The following is a 16,583-nucleotide window of genomic DNA, read 5'->3' as shown; positions in this document are numbered from 1 at the left end:
CGACCGGAAAGCGGAGAGGCGCAACGAAAGGAAAAGAGACGGCAGAACGGCGGCGTCGAGGGCGGTGAGACTACTTTTTTTTTCGGCGGTCCCAGCGAAAATAATCCCAAAAATTTCGGCGGAGAAGCCGATCACTTTCACCTCAACTCCCCACGCAGCCATGCCGCCGTCACAGTTGAAACAGCTGAAGGCCTCCCTCCGGGACACCGGAGTGCTTGGGCCCCAGCAGTCCAAGAAGAAGAAGCGTCAGGATGCGAAATCCGGCGTCGGCGCGCAGAACCGGGCGCAGCGCAATGCCGCTCTGCAGGCCGTTCGGGACCGGTTCAATCCCTTCGAAATCAAGACGACGAATACGCGGTCCAAATTCGATGTGACCACCCGTGATAGTGGCTCCAAACCTGCGGGTGCGCAGGCGAGACCTGGTGTTACCAAGTCGCTCGGTGAAGAAAAGGTGAGATGAATCGCGATCCACGCCCATCGCTGATCATCATGACTGATATGTGAGATCTTTCCAGAGACGCCAAACTCTTCTCCGAGATATGGAACGCAGAAAGAAAGTCGGTGGTCTTTTGGATCGTCGATTCGGTGAAAACGACCCGACCATGACCCCCGAAGAGAGGGCCGCCGAACGTTTCGCCAAGGAGAGTCAACGAAAACTGCGCAAGGAATCGATGTTCAATCTCGAAGACGACGAGGAGGAATTCACACTCACACACAAGGGCGAGTCCCTGTCATTCGGCGAAGGCGGACCCCTAGATGATTTCCAGGAGGACCTGGGCGAGCAGGATGATGACATGTCGGATTCCGAGATACCCCGGAAGAGGAAACGGTTCCTCAATGAGGATGGTGAGATGGAAGAAATTGTAGATGACCAGGAGGGAGAAGACCAGCCTGAGCGGAAGAAGTCGAAGCACGAAGTCATGAAGGAGGTGATCGCCAAGTCCAAATTCCATAAACTCGAGCGACAAAAAGCCAAGGAGGACGACGACGACCTCCGTGAAGAGCTCGACAAGGGTCTTCCGGATCTTTTCGACATGTTGAGAGGGATCAAGCCTCCGCCGAAGCCTGAGCCACCCAAGGATGACCTCGCAGCGATGAATCCAGACCGCGCCGCCTTGTTGAATACATCCGACGACAAGGACACCGAGAAGGAGTACGATCAGCGCCTCAAGCAATTGACCTTCGACAAGCGCTCTATGCCAACCGACCGCACCAAAACCGCAGAAGAGAAAGCTGAGGAGGAAGCACAGCGGCTCAAAAAACTTGAGGAGGAGCGTGTTCGAAGAATGCGTGGCGAAGAGTTAAGTGAAGAGGAAGACAAGGAGGAGGACGAGGAAGAAGAGCAAAGCAGCGATGGAGGTAATATAATGTTTGAAGAGGAGTCTCTTCCAGACGATGCTATGGCTTTCGGGCTGCAGCAGAATGCAGACGAAGAGGGTTCTCGCCCCGACCTCGGAGTCGAAGATGAGGACGATTTCATTATCGACGATGACCTCGTGGAAACGAGGTCTGATGTCAGTTTGTCTGTTGGTGACAGTGACGAGGAGGGCCTTTCTGCGGACGAATCCGAAGAAGAGGAAGATGAGCTCGAAGACGGTGACGATTCAGCCCCAGAAGCAGCCACGCTGGAGGCTAAGGACGGACTGGCTTACACCTATCCCTGCCCTGGAGATCATGACGAATTCCTTCGGATAATCAAAGATGTGCCTGTAGAAGATCTGCCTACGGTCATCCAGCGAATCCGAGCCCTGCACCACTCGCGTCTCCAGAGTGGCAACAAGACAAAGCTTGGGCAGTTCGCAGCCATTCTGGTTGAACATGTTGCGTACATGGCCGAACAGCCGGAGCATCCTCCCTTCGCTATCCTCGAAAACATTCTCCGACACGTCCATTCGATGGCAAAGACCCATGCTGAGAGCGTCTCCTTGGCATTCAGGGCGCGGCTCCGCGAGATGGCAGCTGAACGCCCGCTCAACCTTCGTCCCAGCGACCTGATCATTCTGACGGGCATTGGCACCATCTTCCCTACTTCAGACCATTTCCACGCCGTCACCACCCCGGCGCATCTCTGCCTTGCTCGGTATCTAGGACAGGGCGCCGTCAACACCCTCGGGGATTTCGCCACGGGTACGTACGCCGCCAGCCTGGTGCTTCAGTACCAGGCTCGATCGAAGCGATACATGCCTGAATTCATCAACTATGTCCTGAACGCCCTCGCGAACCTCGCCCCCAAGGAGCTATCGAGTGATATCGCACCCTTCCCCTTGCGGACCCCCCAGCAATCCCTGCGACTCACATCCAAGTCCCTCTCCCCCCGCAAACTGAAATTCTGGGACGTCGCCGGGCCCGACTCCACCTCGAAGGCCCAGCAAGAAGAGCTCAAGCTCGCCCTGATCACCACTCTCGTCCAGCTCCTCGACACGGCCTCCGACCTGTGGGCCGACAAGTCCTCCTTCACCGAGGTCTTCGAACCCGTGCAGGCCGTGCTCCGCCACGTCAGCAAAACCGGCCTGGCAAAGGTGTCGTCCGCCGCGCGCGATGCGCTGCAACTCACCCTGGACAAAATCGAGCGCCACCTCGCGCAGGCCCGGCTCGCTCGCCGCCCGCTCCTCCTCCACTATCACCGCCCGCTGGCCATCAAGACCGCCATCCCCAAGTTCGAGGAGACTTTCAACCCGGACAAGCACTACGACCCGAACCGCGAGCGCGCCGAACTCAACCGTCTCAAGGCGGAGCACAAGCGCGAACGCAAGGGCGCTATCCGCGAGCTGCGCAAGGACGCCAACTTCATTGCGCGCGAGCAGTTGCGCGAGAAGAGAGAGCGCGACGCCGAGTACGAGCGCAAGTACAAGCGGCTTATCGCGGATGTGCAGAACGAGGAGGGCCGCGAGGCCAACGCCTACGAGAAGGAGAAGAAAATGCGCCAGGGCAAATGGTGATAATACTCGATGTTCTCTTGGGAACGATGAGTTTGCGTTATCTTTATGGACGGCGCATAATGCCTTTATTTTATTTCTTTATCTTATCGGTGTACATATACACATTCTGGTCTACAAAAGCCAAAAGAATGCTTTCTTTCCCCACGCCATCTGCTGAGGTTCTGCTTTTTTTCAAAGCCATATAAACCTACGTAAGCTCCCGTAATAACCAAAAGTAATGTGTATGTTCATGTATGCGGTGAAGGTGTCTACTTATGTACACCGAAAAAAAAGAGAAATGAACGCATCTGTGCATACGTTTCACTGCGCAAGGTCTACCCCGATGCTGATCAGGTAGTCGCAACGTCTCACCTGATCGGAAGGAGCAACTTCCATCGCTGTCTCGCCAGTCCTGATAAAAAGTCGGCGATGGTCATCATTTCTGCCCCACTGTTTCCACTCCGGGGTCCCCGGCCGACGATACAGGTTTGGATCGAATGTTCGGATGAAGCTTGTCCAGTAGCCTTGCATGACCGGAATGATGGGCGCGTTCGTGGTGAAGTAAGAGGCCGGGGGATTATCGTCCGTCACATACTGCGGACCGAATATGGCGTTGACCTCGTGCGTGTGGGCCGTTCCCTCGCCAGCGGCGTCCGAGTCTGGGTCCTGAACAGCGTAATGATAGTTCCAGCTTTTTACTCCGGCCCGGGCGTACACGGACGACATGTCCATTCCAGGGCAGGTGTACCGCATTTCTCCGTACGCGTTGCTGGCCGGGATCCAGTAGGGGCCGGCCTCGGGGAATTGGCGCGTCTCGTTTTCGTGGAGATACATGGCGTTGATACGAGCAAGGTGACGAAGTTGAATCTCTGGGAACTGGCTTTGCAAGAAGGTATCTGCCTCACCAACAGTCGCTATCTTCTTTGGGGCGAAGACAGTGCCTTCATCAGTGACATCGCCGAAGATGACTGGGACCTTGATGAATTTTCCCTTGTGGAAGAGGCGATACGTATAGTCAGGAACGAGCGTCCCATCAACAACCGGTCCGTACATATAGAGCGGTGCCTCTTGCGCTTTAGGTAGAGGAGTGTTAATGTTGACACTTTGAAGAGTCCCGACGTCCAGGTTGCGCAAGCATGCTAGGGTATCCTCCTCGCTCGCGCAGCCGGTACGGATCACGAGGTTATTGTACGCGAATTGGCTTTCTTTCACGGTCAGCATGCCAGCAAAACTCTGGGATTCTGCGGCAGCCGCATGGAAAAGGCCGTCGTCTCTCCCGCCATGCGCCGAGAGGAGAAGCGTGATCGACGCAGCACCGGCACTGACGCCGCCAAGAACCACATGGTTGGGATCGCCGCCGAACTTGTACAAGGCAGATTAACCATGGCCCTTCTTCTGACGGGGTGGACGACTTACCTTGCGGATGTGTTTCTGGACCCACTGCAGGGCTTTGATCTGGTCCTTTAGGCCGTTGTTCACACTTCCTCCTTTTTCAACCTCCTTTCCGGCCAAGAAACCATACGGGCCAACACGATAGTTAAATGTGACCACAACGATGCCCATGTGGGAGGCATGGATCAAGCCCGATGCGTCGTAGTCAGCCTGTGAATTTTCATTAAAGCCACCACCTTCGATCCAGAAGTACACGGGCAACGGTCTGGATATGTTCCGAGGAGCCTGGACATTGATGAAGAGGCAATCTTCCGAGGTTCCCTCGGGGAACACTTCTTCCTCGGTCACAGTTGGGATACACAGCGGACCGTGCTACAACCAAGCTCTCAGTCAATGATACATAATCGGCAGGTACTGGGGAGGTTGGGGCCTGAAAGAAGTACCTGGAATGCATCCTGAACCCCACCGACTTCCTCCGGATCCTGGGGCGCGGAAAAGCGCAACGGGCCTACGGGGGGAGCAGCATAGCGCATCCCCAGCCATTGGACGATGCCATTAGGAAGTGGTTGACCCTTGTATCGGGTGTACCCAAGGTCAACGACGGTTCTCTGGGCGAAGACGCCGGAAAGAAAGAGAACGCCCTGTGCCAACAGACCAACCCGGACCATTTCTGCTCTGAATTGAGGTTGTTGACAGATGAGCAATGAGTGAGGCGAGACTGAAAGGAGCAGAGGTGCATCTGCTCAGCGCGCTACCAGCGGCCCTTGCCTGCCCTTTATAGTCATTGAGACATCGCGTCGCGGGGATAGCGTTCTCGCATGCATTCCTACGGTGGGAGAATCGAAATCATAATATGCCAGATTCCTGCGCCACTTCCTGCACCGAGTGAGGGGGTGGGTGGGTTGGAAAACAGATCGGCACGCAACTATTGCAAGCCTCATCACCTAAATCAAGCCATGTCGACCAGGATGTTTGTTTATTCCTTCCATCCAACAGTCATTGCATTGGGCCTCCGATGGAAGGAGCGGCGAAAGGAGAAGGACAGCCGATGTGACAGCTCTGATTGCCAATCACGGAGCAGAATTCCTGAGATCCAGCCATTTGTGAGGCCGAGTAGTCGAGTTAGTCGAGTCTAGTGTAGGAGAGAAGTCGATCGGGGACACGTCCGAAGCAAGGAAGCGGGTGGAGTCGCCTGGGCGCCTCAGGCCAACCAGCAGGGTCCAAAATCTCCGCATTTCCACTCTTCGAATCAACATTCAATTGTCCTCCAACATCCCGTCTCTCTAGTCTCTCTCTCTCTCCCTCCGTTCCCCCAGTGACTAGACTATCGACGGCTACCGGCCTATTTCTTTGTCCAGACTCCCAACCCCCGGGGAAATGGGTCCTCTCAAAGACCCCGCATCTGGGGAAGAGGAGGATGACTACATGTCCATGGTCATTGAGGAGCCCCAACAGAAGGAAACCTTTGCTCAGAAGAAACGTCGACAACAGCGAGAGGTTGGTCGCCCAATTCCCCCCCCCCCCCCCCCCAGTCAGCCCCGCATGATTCCGCATCAGACTAACCAATGCCCTCTTATTGCGATGCAGGCTGAGGCCCGCGCGAAAGTCCCTTCGAAAGCCGAACGAGCCGCTCAGGAAGCTGCGCGCCGCGATGCCGCCCTGTCCACCAACACCCTGGACCCGTCCAACAAAGGATTCCAGATGATGGCGAAGCTGGGATTCAAGCCGGGGCAGGCGCTAGGGAAAGACACGACGGATAAGGACAAGGAGGGGGACGGCGCTAGCGGCTCTGGCGCGGGTCAGTCGCGGTCCGAGCCTGTCAACCTGGTCCTCAAGGAAGGCCGCGGAGGCATTGGCTTGGATAGCGAGAAGAAGCGCAAGTTCCGCGAGGAAGCCGAAGAGGCCTTCAAAAAAGTCAAGCAGGACGAAGGTGACTATCGCGATCGCGTGCGCCAGGAGCGGGAGACGCGACGCACCGAAGCCCAAGTGCACGCAGCCCAGAAAGTGGCCGAGCGACTGGATACCGAGGCTGAGGCAGATGATGAAGTCGCCGCCTCTACGACGCAAGGAAGCTCGCGCGAAAAGGACGATCATGTAACGGACGAGGATCAGCCACAGGAACCGAAGGAGAAAAAGGGCGCCAGCCGCCCCAAAACGACAGTGAAGCCAACCTCTCAGATCAATATTTTATACCGCGGCTTGGTGCGGGAGCGAGAGGAACGAGAACGATCCCTGCAAGCGCGGCATCTCCTACAATCCTCCCTTCCATCTTCATTCTTCCCGAATCCTCGATTACCGACCTACGACGATCCCACACTTGAGCGAGAGGACAAACAGGCTCTTGCGGGGAACCCGGAACTGTCGTCTATCCTGGAACAAGAGTTGGAAGAGGAGGACCCTGAATTGGACGAGTTCAACGCACTCGATCCCGGCGAGCGGCTGGCCCGCTTAGTGCAGCATCTGCGGCAGGAGCACCGCTATTGTTTCTGGTGCAAATGCCGCTACGAAACTGACGAGATGGAGGGATGTCCCGGAATCACCGAGGAGGATCATGATTAATGAGCTAACACCATGTATATTACAGCACCGAAAAAAAAGGAAAGAAATATTGTACATCATGCATTGAATCATAGGCAAGGGGAGCATATTAGGGCTGTATAGTTGTATATACAATCGATGGCATAAGATATGTAGAAAGACATCATTCCCCGGAAGGTAAAAGAGGCAATAGAAGGAAAAGAGAAGCGAAAGCACGAGGTGCATTCGAACGGTAGGTATGAAGAAAATCGAATAGTAAAGAAGAAAGAGGATGAGAAGACCACCAACGCCCAAGACAGATATCATAAGGTGCAAATGCAAGGGCAAGGTTCATCCCGCACCGGAAACGGTCGGACAACATGCGCCTTATTTGTGCAGGTAACCGCGTGGATATTACTCGGGAGAATTGATGGTTTCCATTAATTGGTTAAGCGAACGATTGGGGAGTTTCTGAAGGGTCTGCGAGCAGCTGCCGCAGATGCGCAGGCAGCAGAAAACGCATCGATATCGCACCTCCCGGTCGAATCGCTGGCAGGTCATACACGGCACCGGATACCAGGCGTTGTTAGCCACCGGCATGGAGCGGTGGCCCTGGTAGCACGCATAGTGCAGCTTGTTCAACGGCGCCGCAACGGGCTCGTAATCCGGCGGCGTCCAGGGTCCGTTGTTCTCCTCGCTAGACACCGGCTCGATGGGTGCGTCAACCGCGTCAGCTTCCGTCTCGGGCTCGGGCTCGGGTTCCGGAATGAAGTCTTCCAACGGATCATCCGTATCGTCCGATTGCCCTGGACTCGGACCTGGGTGATATGGGATATAATTATGCTGGGGCGGAGCATTCTGAGGACGATCTAACCCGGAGGCAGCGGGAAGCTTCGGCTCTTCGATCGGAAGCGGCGTTTCTTGCAGGACAGCCGGCGCGATCGGTTCCTCGGGTTTAGGGACGGGAACTCGAGGGAACCGAGGAAGAGGTCGGTCGTTGTAACCATTGGTGTTGACGGCTGGGGACGAGCTGGCCGGTGGGGAGGGAAACGACGGCGGTCCCGTCGGGTTGGGCGGCAACTCTTTCTCTTGCGGTTTGGTGGAAGGTAGCACAGGTACGGTGTCGGTTGGATACAAAGAAGCAGCAGGCAGCTGGACCGGTTCAAAATCCTTTTGCGGCGAGGGTTCCGAGGACTGTTGCTTCCTAAGTCCTCCTTTGATGGCGGAAAGCGACGGCATCCGCAGACCGCGGGGGCGGTTCTCCTTATCGAGGATTGGCATTTCTATTTTATTGATCGTTGTCGTTGTGACAGTCTGGTCTTCCGGTTCTGATTTATGAACGAAAGGATGATATACGTCCAGCGCAGTATTCGAAGGAGGGTTCAAAATGAGACAGAGAGAGAGGCGGGGAGAAGGATGTCAACATTCAGGCGGAGGATTATGAGCCTGGAGAAAATAAATAGGCCGACTGGATGGTTCGTTAACCGACAACTCTGGGTTAACGCCAGTCGAATATTCAAAGGAGCGTCTGTAAATGAGTGCGAGAAGAGAATGAGAGCGACGACGAGGTCAAAAAAAGAGTGGTCAAGAGAAAAAAGGGAAGAGGGGAAAAAATAGTTTCAGGGCCAACGGGGGCGCGCTAGAATGCCTAGGAGGAACCTACTCGGAGTAGTGCAGCACACCGGAGAAGATACAGGGGAAGAGAGTCCACAGTTGGGACCAAAAAAAACTTGGAACGGGGTCGATCCGGATTCCGGACAATCAAGATTCATTCATTTGGTTCAGTGGGGACCAGGAAAAAAAGAGGGAAAATGAAGTACACAAGTCGGACCCATCCGAGGAATGATCGACTGACATTTCCCTGTCTACTGGACTGACGGGCAGACAAGGGAGGCAGTCATGATGTACACAGTAGGAAGTACTGAGTATACTCTCCGTCGAGGATACGGAGTGCATCATGCATGGCGATCGCTATCAGAGATCGAATTCCAATTCTCCGATCAGACCAAATCAAATTGTCCCTCGCGGTGGAGCTCTGAAACCCGATCTGAAACATACCATCCAGCGCAACTTGACAGCATCTTGACAGTCCACAGTAGGAAATAATATTTCCAAAGATCTATCATCCCGTATCCCTCATCTCGTAGCCAACGCCAATTTGTTCTCCAACAGACATAGACAGACAGACAGACAGGTAGACGTACTCATTCTGGCCGCTCATCCTTGCCGACAACGCAATTCACACAGTTGAAAACATGCGAAGGAGAGCAAGTGGGCGAAACAAAAGGAAAGCTCTATGACAATGTATGTATATAGAAAAGGAAAATTCCGGTCCCGCCATGCGAATATGAACGAAAATGAAAATGCAGTAACAGAATGAACTTGTCAAAAGTGAGTGAACGCATCCATCGTCGCCGTTCCCATCCAGATGCACGCAATTTAAGATCGCAAGAAAAACAAACGAAAGGGAGAAAGATTAACAGAAACACAAAACCGAGAAGTCCGCCCCCTCTACGCCGCCATACTCTGCATTCCCTGGGCGTTATGGCATCACGACTTGGCCTCGGTGTTGCCTGCAGTGCCCGTAAGCTCGACCGAGCGGGTCTCAAGCTCCTTGGAAATCAAATGCTCGCCGTTCTCCTCCACGGCCGCCCCCGGTTCCGCCTTCTCTGCGGATGCCGACACTGGACGGTCCTCCTCCAGTTGTGTTAAGGTCGGTGCAGAGACGCACGAGGTCGATCCTTCCGCAGTCGGTTCTGAAGAAGCGTCTTCCACATGTTCGGCGGATTCGGATTTCTCCTTCTTTTCCTCATCCCCGATCACCGCGGCCAGACTTCGAAAATTGAACATTGGCTCGGATGCAGGATTATTTGCGTCGCTGGCCCCTGCGTGGTCCTCCGACATAGACTCGACGAGCGACGAAAACGAGGAGGCGCTAGAAACGTGTCGTAGATGAGACGGCCTCGTCGGCTCTCGGGGCGAAGGCTGCACGGCCGCAGGTTGACCTTCCACATTGACTGACGAAGCATGCGTAGGAGTTGAACCGTCGGTAGCAGCGACAGGCCCGACAGAGGCAGCACCCGTCGGTTCACTGGACATGCGCTCCACTTCCTTGCCCTTGCCTCCGGAGGTGGCATCTTCGCCGGTAATGGACGAAGAACTGCTGATCACCCTTCCCAGCCCTGTAGGCACGTCCAGAGCGGAGCTGCTCGCATTGTTACTGTAAAGTCCAGTTTTGCGCGCCGCCTTCTCGGCCTTTTTTGCTTCCTTCTCCCGTCTCTTGCTTTCCTTTCTCATTTCCTTCTCCTCTCTCTTGCGGCGTTCATCCTCGCTAGCTAGACTTAGCCGAATAGCCTCCATCATCATCATTTCCTCCAAGTCATCGATGCGATTTCGTCGTGAGCTGTTTCGCGGCGGTGCGAGAGGACCAGATGCCTCCTCATTAGAGTCGGTGTCGTTCCCCGCACCGCGGCGGTCAGTTAGAAAGGTAAAGGCCTGCAGGGCTGGAGAGCCTGTGCGACCCGAGCCGCTGGGCGCGTCCGGTGCCCGTCGCCCCCGTCGTCCGAGACTGAAGTTTCGCGACTCGCTTCCATTTGGGTTTGTATTCACCAGGTATGCTGCAGTGTGGAGAGCAGTGGCCGCCGCCGACCTGCGTGCGGCGTGTGCTCGAGCGTTTGCCAGCTTCTGGGCCCAATCGGGTCGAACCTTGTCGGTCGTGATCACGGTGGGATCATTGGCAGACAACGAGGTAGCGCGTCGGCGGCCCACGACAGCCGCAGCATTTCCGGAAGAAAGAGAAGACGTAGATGATAGAGGGGATGCGAAGTTCGGGCGCGAATTCGGGTCAGGAGCATATGCCAACCCCCTGCGGAAGGACGGAGGCGCATAGGTCACTCCGAATTCCGGCTGTACACAGAAGGGACAGGCTGCAGGTTCCGAGACGAGCTGGCAGTCTTGGCTCTCGGCACGGTCGCCCTCGGGATTTTCGGCCGGGGCATTCGGGTCCGCATCCCCATGCTCCGGCGGATGGGGGTCGGGGCGCTTGATTTGAACGAAACACTCGGAACAAATAGGCTGATCGCAGCACCTCGTGCGGTTAAGATAGGGGGGATAGTACAAGAAGCAAATGGGGCATTCCGCCGCATCTTTGTAGAGGTACGCTTCGATGGGCTGTCCGTTGACAAATGGGTCTCGGGGAAGCTGAAGTTCCCGGGGACCAGGGTCAACCTGGGAACCGTGCTTTGACGTGGTGAGAGACGCGAGTGTTTTTGCCCTTGTCCGAAACAGCGGTGAACTCGAGGTGCCGGAGGCAAGTGGTGACGAAGACGGTAAAGACTGGGCTGGGTTGGACGACTGGGATGCATCAGACCCATAAGACTGTGATCTCGAAGTTATGGGTACGGTTAGATGCTGGATAGCTTGCGAATCCGTTGACTCTTTCGTATCCTCGGTAGGCTTAGGAGGGTTTTTATATTCCAATTCAGGAGGGATCTCATCGGGCGGAGGAATGGGAAGACCGCGCGCCGCCGCCATTAGCTGATGTTCGGTCCAAGAATCGGAGAAGTCGTTGAGTCCTCGCCAGAAAGGGGCAAGCCGTCGTTCGATCTGCGCTCAACGGTCAGCATCAGTCGTACGGGCTTTGAGGAATGAAGCTCAAGTTACCATGAGTTGCCGGACAACGGCTTTGTTGAAATCCTCCGTGCCCGTGTAGACACCTTGCGTCACCAAGTAACCCCCATCCACGTGCTCTTCTCGCATACTACGTTCCCGTTCCTTGACTCTAGCGGCACGTTCTCTCTCTAATCGACGAGCCTCCCGTTCCTGTCTGGTCTCTCGTCGATGTTCAAGTGTCGCCACGTCGCGCTCCGAGCTTCCGCCGATTCCGAGGATGGAGAGATCAGGCCTGCTGCCTCGCGTTGATCGTGAACCCTCTCCATGATACCTCTCGCCGTACGGTGATCTCCCATGGCCACTTGTAGAGCCCCATTGATGACTGCGGCGATTCGCGGCGAGAGACGGTCGGCTCTCTTTCGTTTGCGAGTTACCCATGTCGCCCGAGAATGGGAAAGGGGAGGTTGAAGGTTACAATAAAGGTGGGGAGGAACTAGACAGGCGAAAACAATTGACAAAGAGAGCGTGGCCGTTGAAAAGGCCGAATGCCAGTTGTGAGGAATAAAAAAAGAAAGGCGGACAGGGTGAGGTGGAGGAGTGGAGGAGTGGAAAGTTGACAAGGAAGAAGGGCACCCAAGATCGGGAGTTAGCCCGGCGGAGAATATCAGAAGGAATATCAGCCAAGCAACCAGGGTCGGAGTGGAGAGTAAGCTAAAAGGGACCCTCAGTTGCTAAAGCGGGGGGCGAAAATGGGACGGTGAATAGGTGACAATAAATTCGATGTGGCCATGTGAGCGACACGACGTTGGTTGGTCTGCAGGGAGCGGCGATGAAATCAAAATGCGGGCTTTAGTTAACCGCGGGTGGAGGCCATAGGCAGGAGGAAATGGGCCGGAGATAGGGATACTGGATTGATAGCCCAATCGACGGGTCGAATGGGTTGGGATATGGGAGGGAGTTGTTCGTATGTACGTTGGGTAGACTGAAAGAGATAGAATTGTTTACAAAGGCAATGACAAAAAGGTGACGAGCGGAGGGTCCAAAAGGGAATGGGAGATTCGGGAGAAAGGGAGGAGGGGAGAGAAGGGAAGAAGGGAGAAGACAGAAGAGAAGAAGAGAGGAGAGGTATGACACTTGGAGAGGACGGGATACTTGCCTAAGGTCAAGTTCCAAGGTTAACTGGGGACTCCCAGGGAATGCTTAGAATGTACTGTACCGGAGAACGGAGCAACTACAAATCCCCACCAATTTCATAAGTAGAATACCTGATGAAACGGTACGGTCCCGTATCATACGTGGGCCTCCCTGTGCCTACAGCATCCTGATTCCTGAATGCTCAGGCACCCAAGTTCCACCGAGAACAGGTGTGGCTGGTCCGCTCGGCTGAGCCACACCTCTCTTTTCGGGTTTGGTGCCAGAAGAAAAAAAAAAAAAAAACCATCTACTACTTTAACCCGGTTGATGCATGTTGCTTATTGATCATTGACTGATTCGAGACTGATCCGAATGATACAGTCGCGGAGCTAGGATGTACTGATTTTATTACTCTGTCTCCATTATCCTCCCTCCACTCTACTTGCTCCCTGTGAGGGTCATTCGAGCTTATAGATAGTTGACCTTCTCTCCGCTTGACTGCCTCTCATTGCCGCAAATGACGACCGAAGCTCCGACTACTAAGCGCCTTCACATCACCCCTTTTACACCGGAACTCCTCCCCTCCGTGCTAGGTGCCTCGATTCGGCCCTTGGCCACTGAAGTTTCCTTCCACAGCATCCCAACCTATCCGGAGAATAACTACGGCTACGTGACCTTGCCCGCAATGGAGGCGGATAAAGTTAAAAAGAAGTTGAACGGGTCGATTCTCAAAGGACGGAAATTCAACGTGGAGGAAGCTAGGTCACATAAGAGATCTCGAGATGAGACTGAGGCCGACAGCCCGGCGTCCGATCGCAAATCTACCTCCGACAAAAAACAGAAAAAAAAGAGAAAGTCCGAAGACAATGTGTTAGATGGGTATGAGCTTCCGTCGGACCGCAAGGTCAAGAGAGGCTGGACCGAATCGACACAACACAAAAGCGAAAGGCGCAAGGATGAAAAGAAGAAGGGGAAGGATGGGAAATCGTCCAAGTCCCAAGCCAAATCCAAATATACTGAGAAATCCGAATGTCTTTTCCGGACAAACATCCCTCCCAACCGACAATCGCCCGTCGAAGAGAAGCAAGAAAAGCAGTCCAAGAAAAAGAAGAAGTCCGCCCAAGATTCCGTGGTCCACGAATTCGCCAAGACGGTGACTTACCCAAGCTTCCTTCGGTCGGCCGGCGATGAGGCAGCACCCACATCTTCTTTCGTAGAGGGTAAGGGGTGGGTGGACGAATCAGGGAATATCAAAGAACAGGTCAGCGATCGCATCAGGAAAGCCGAATACAAGCCGGGGCAAGTAGACGGCGCCAAGCAGAAGGGCCGATCAAAGACGTCTCCGGCAAGCAGGGAGTCCAAGTCCAAGAAGGCTCCCCCGAAGAATGATGCATCTGATGAATCGGAAGACTGGACCTCCTCCAGTGGCGATACGTCATCTGATGATGAGAGCATATCATCCAGCTCATCGGACTCAGAATCGTCTTCCAGTGGTGATGAGATTGACGCGCATACGAAACCTGAAACGTCCGCCGAAACCCATAATGACGGCCCCGCGGACTCCGATGCAAAGGTAGATGGCGGCCAGACTTCTGCCAAAATGACTGAGGAGTCTCTCACCCAAGAAGTCCATCCATTAGAAGCGCTTTTCAAACGGCCCGCTCCAGGCTCGGCTGAACCCAAACCTCAACCCGAGCCGACCGCGCAGTTCAGCTTCTTTGGTCAGGATGACATAGAATCGGAAGAGGAGACTGAGGAACCAGCTGCACCGCAAACGCCGTTCACAAAGAACGACTTGCAGAGTCGAGGGTTAAGGAGCGCCGCTCCAACACCTGATACGGCGTTGTTTAATCGGGCCGTGAACTGGAATCGGGATCAAGTCGAGCCCATGGACACGGATGATGAACCGTACACCACCACCACTCCGGTTCCGAAGGCCGGAGCCGGGTCGAAGGAAGAGTCTGATTTCACAAAATGGTTCTGGGAGAATCGTGGAGACAACAACCGTGCCTGGAAGAAGCGACGACGAGACGTCGCCAAGGAGCAGCGACAGCGAGAGAACAGGAAGAAGGGAATGAGGGGGAAATCTTAAAGCTCCGCCATGCCGGTGTCATAATAATATGTTTCCGACACGACTTTACCCCTCGTTATCTCGGTCTTACACACTTGTTCCAGCGTAGTGCTCAATATGCGTGTATATAGAAGTGTTTGTGAAGGGCTAAGAAATAAAACCACGGGCAATGGATGGGGAAAATGAAAAACTCCTCCCAGCTTTGTAGGTAGTGCTCGGAGCATGAAGTACGTATAGTGTCACGTGACACTGAAACTCCGGGGAAAGACCGCCGCTTTGTGCTCCGTCGGCACTTGAGCAATCGACCGCGACTAACGAGAATCATCCCAAGCCATCCAGAACCAGCAGGAGGGGGTACAAAACGGCCCCTTCATCCTGGGTCAGCCCAACAGTCATGTTTAAAAACGTCTACCTGCGTGTTATCCTTCTTTTGGTCGCATTTTCCTCCTGCGCATCGCTCGCATTAGCCTCCTGTGAGTGACCGGTTTGCGACCGGGCATTATCCTCCAGATATCGCAATTATATGCACATCGCGCTGACATGTGTTCCGTTGGAAATAGCCCCCGCATCCTTCTGCAAATGTACATGTTTCTCCAACAGCACCATCATTCCCCTTGACCCCGTCAAGCCGGAGTCCACGTCGATCGATGGCATGTTCCATGCTCTCGGCCGCAGAAGTCCCTCCGACGATCTCGGCAACGTTTTGGATGACCGGGCCAGCAATTATCGTTCCTTGAGCTGTAACGACTGCAATCGGAAGTTTTGCTTGGGATATAACTTGCCCACCTGCAAAGGCGCGAGGGAGGAGGATGTCTTCACCACCTGTTTCCGTACGCTCGACTGTTCCTGCCGTTATCCTTGCACCTTTGAGCGTTGATTTCCGGCCCCAAGTCTGGTCCGATAATAGCTAATATGTGTTTCGATGCACAGAGCGAGACTCGCGAAAAGACGAAGCGATAGTTTTCATCTTCATCATCGCCACCAGCGGGCTCCTTGCGTGGGCGGTTTTCAAGCCGTGGGTGGAGAAATATCTCGAGGCACGTATATATGATTTGGAGACTCCTAACTTCACCATATCGGGCTAACTTGTTTGAATATTTGCAGAAAGCTAGAGAGCGACGGTCCTACATACCGGTTTCCGAGAACGTCGGCCAGTAGCACAGGAGGCTACAATGGTTGAGCCCGACGGGTTTTTTTATACAATGCTCATATGTATAGTTCTTCCGAAGCTATTTATATTACACCCATTGTGCCTTTAAGATAGCGTCAGGAACGGGCGTAGGTTTCGAACGGATGGCCAGTGATGGGCGGCATGTTGGTAGAGGGCATAAGGGCACCGATGATACCGAGGCTCGGTAGGTGGACGTGACAAGGAGTCAATTTATCACGGTACTGTAGAGAGGATTTGACTTTGAATCCACGATGGAGGAGTGGGAAGTGGTTAGAACTTCAGATTAGCTCGATGACCTCCACTGTCGTCGAGGATTGATGCAGGCCATTATTGGCGGATCGCCCTGTCAAGTGCAGGGCCCACCGGCCAGCCTGGGGCACTAAGCCTCATCCGCGTTAGCCTTGAGGGCACGGTTGATCATTCCGGAGTACGGAGTAGGAGGTAAGGGATCTAACTTACAGTGTGCTACTTTAATGATTAAATGATTCAATGATTCAATGATACGACGATTGGTTCCGATTCCAGCGTTCCTGGTGGGGTATCAGTCGCATCCTCGTCCTGCCATCCGCACGCGACCATGGTACTTAAGCCGACTACCCTGCACAGTGTAGTTGTAATAGCAGCTCTGGGCAGGGGAGTGACCCAATCCCTCGCCACCGTTGCTTTCTTTTTTTAAAGACTCGGTAGGGTGGCTTGGAAGGATTGGAGGGAAATTTTCTCGGGAGCTGAGATCCGCCGACTTGAATTTTTTTTTTTTTCTTTTTTTCTT

General features: G+C 54.3%; 7 protein-coding genes across 8 annotated transcripts; 4 read left to right on the top strand and 3 right to left on the bottom strand.

The window, feature by feature from the left end:
- Window positions 1-160: 160 nt before the first annotated feature.
- Window positions 161-2,939, top strand: NOP14 (snoRNA-binding rRNA-processing protein NOP14; the record flags this gene model as incomplete). The annotated part of the gene is made up of 2 exons (XM_046093017.1): window positions 161-451; window positions 516-2,939. The coding sequence occupies 2 exons, from the start codon at window positions 161-163 to the stop codon at window positions 2,937-2,939; spliced, it is 2,715 nt and encodes a 904-aa protein (XP_045948995.1).
- Window positions 2,940-3,239: 300 nt separating this feature from the next.
- Window positions 3,240-4,978, bottom strand: LDX57_011270 (putative triacylglycerol lipase; the record flags this gene model as incomplete). Its single annotated transcript, XM_046093016.1, has 3 exons — window positions 3,240-4,280; window positions 4,335-4,682; window positions 4,754-4,978. The coding sequence occupies 3 exons, from the start codon at window positions 4,976-4,978 to the stop codon at window positions 3,240-3,242; spliced, it is 1,614 nt and encodes a 537-aa protein (XP_045948994.1).
- Window positions 4,979-5,687: 709 nt separating this feature from the next.
- LDX57_011269 (putative G-patch domain protein) lies at window positions 5,688-6,869 on the top strand (the record flags this gene model as incomplete). The annotated part of the gene is made up of 2 exons (XM_046093015.1): window positions 5,688-5,807; window positions 5,898-6,869. The coding sequence occupies 2 exons, from the start codon at window positions 5,688-5,690 to the stop codon at window positions 6,867-6,869; spliced, it is 1,092 nt and encodes a 363-aa protein (XP_045948993.1).
- Window positions 6,870-7,241: 372 nt separating this feature from the next.
- On the bottom strand, window positions 7,242-8,108 carry LDX57_011268 (uncharacterized protein; the record flags this gene model as incomplete). The annotated part of the gene is made up of 1 exon (XM_046093014.1): window positions 7,242-8,108. One exon carries the CDS (start codon window positions 8,106-8,108, stop codon window positions 7,242-7,244), a length of 867 nt encoding a protein of 288 aa, XP_045948992.1.
- A 1,269-nt stretch (window positions 8,109-9,377) lies between these two features.
- On the bottom strand, window positions 9,378-11,876 carry sip5 (Sip5p; the record flags this gene model as incomplete). Its single annotated transcript, XM_046093013.1, has 2 exons — window positions 9,378-11,432; window positions 11,490-11,876. 2 exons carry the CDS (start codon window positions 11,874-11,876, stop codon window positions 9,378-9,380), a joined length of 2,442 nt encoding a protein of 813 aa, XP_045948991.1.
- A 1,213-nt stretch (window positions 11,877-13,089) lies between these two features.
- Window positions 13,090-14,664, top strand: LDX57_011266 (uncharacterized protein; the record flags this gene model as incomplete). Its single annotated transcript, XM_046093012.1, has 1 exon — window positions 13,090-14,664. One exon carries the CDS (start codon window positions 13,090-13,092, stop codon window positions 14,662-14,664), a length of 1,575 nt encoding a protein of 524 aa, XP_045948990.1.
- Window positions 14,665-14,865: 201 nt separating this feature from the next.
- LDX57_011265 (uncharacterized protein) lies at window positions 14,866-16,332 on the top strand. Of its 2 annotated transcripts, XM_046093010.1 has the most exons (4): window positions 14,866-15,116; window positions 15,204-15,473; window positions 15,574-15,680; window positions 15,748-16,332. In XM_046093010.1, exons 1-4 carry the CDS (start codon window positions 15,038-15,040, stop codon window positions 15,799-15,801), a joined length of 510 nt encoding a protein of 169 aa, XP_045948988.1. In that variant the 5' UTR covers window positions 14,866-15,037; the 3' UTR covers window positions 15,802-16,332. The 2 variants fall into 2 exon arrangements, with proteins under 2 accessions (XP_045948988.1, XP_045948989.1); XM_046093011.1 differs by having other exon boundaries at window positions 15,204-15,768.
- Window positions 16,333-16,583: the final 251 nt, after the last annotated feature.

This window comes from Aspergillus melleus (assembly GCF_016097325.1).
Source record: "Aspergillus melleus strain CBS 546.65 chromosome Unknown contig7, whole genome shotgun sequence".
Taxonomy (NCBI): Eukaryota; Fungi; Ascomycota; class Eurotiomycetes; order Eurotiales; family Aspergillaceae; genus Aspergillus; species Aspergillus melleus.
This window is presented reverse-complemented; position numbering and strand designations above follow the sequence as displayed.

Bases quoted from the DNA above. Each gene is read 5' to 3' on its own strand.
- LDX57_011265 (XM_046093010.1), top strand. From the start codon at position 15,038: ATGTTTAAAAACGTCTACCTGCGTGTTATCCTTCTTTTGGTCGCATTT. The intron at 15,117-15,203 runs GTGAGTGACCGG...CGTTGGAAATAG, and splicing joins ATCGCTCGCATTAGCCTCCT to CCCCCGCATCCTTCTGCAAA. The intron at 15,681-15,747 runs GCACGTATATAT...GAATATTTGCAG, and splicing joins GGGTGGAGAAATATCTCGAG to AAAGCTAGAGAGCGACGGTC.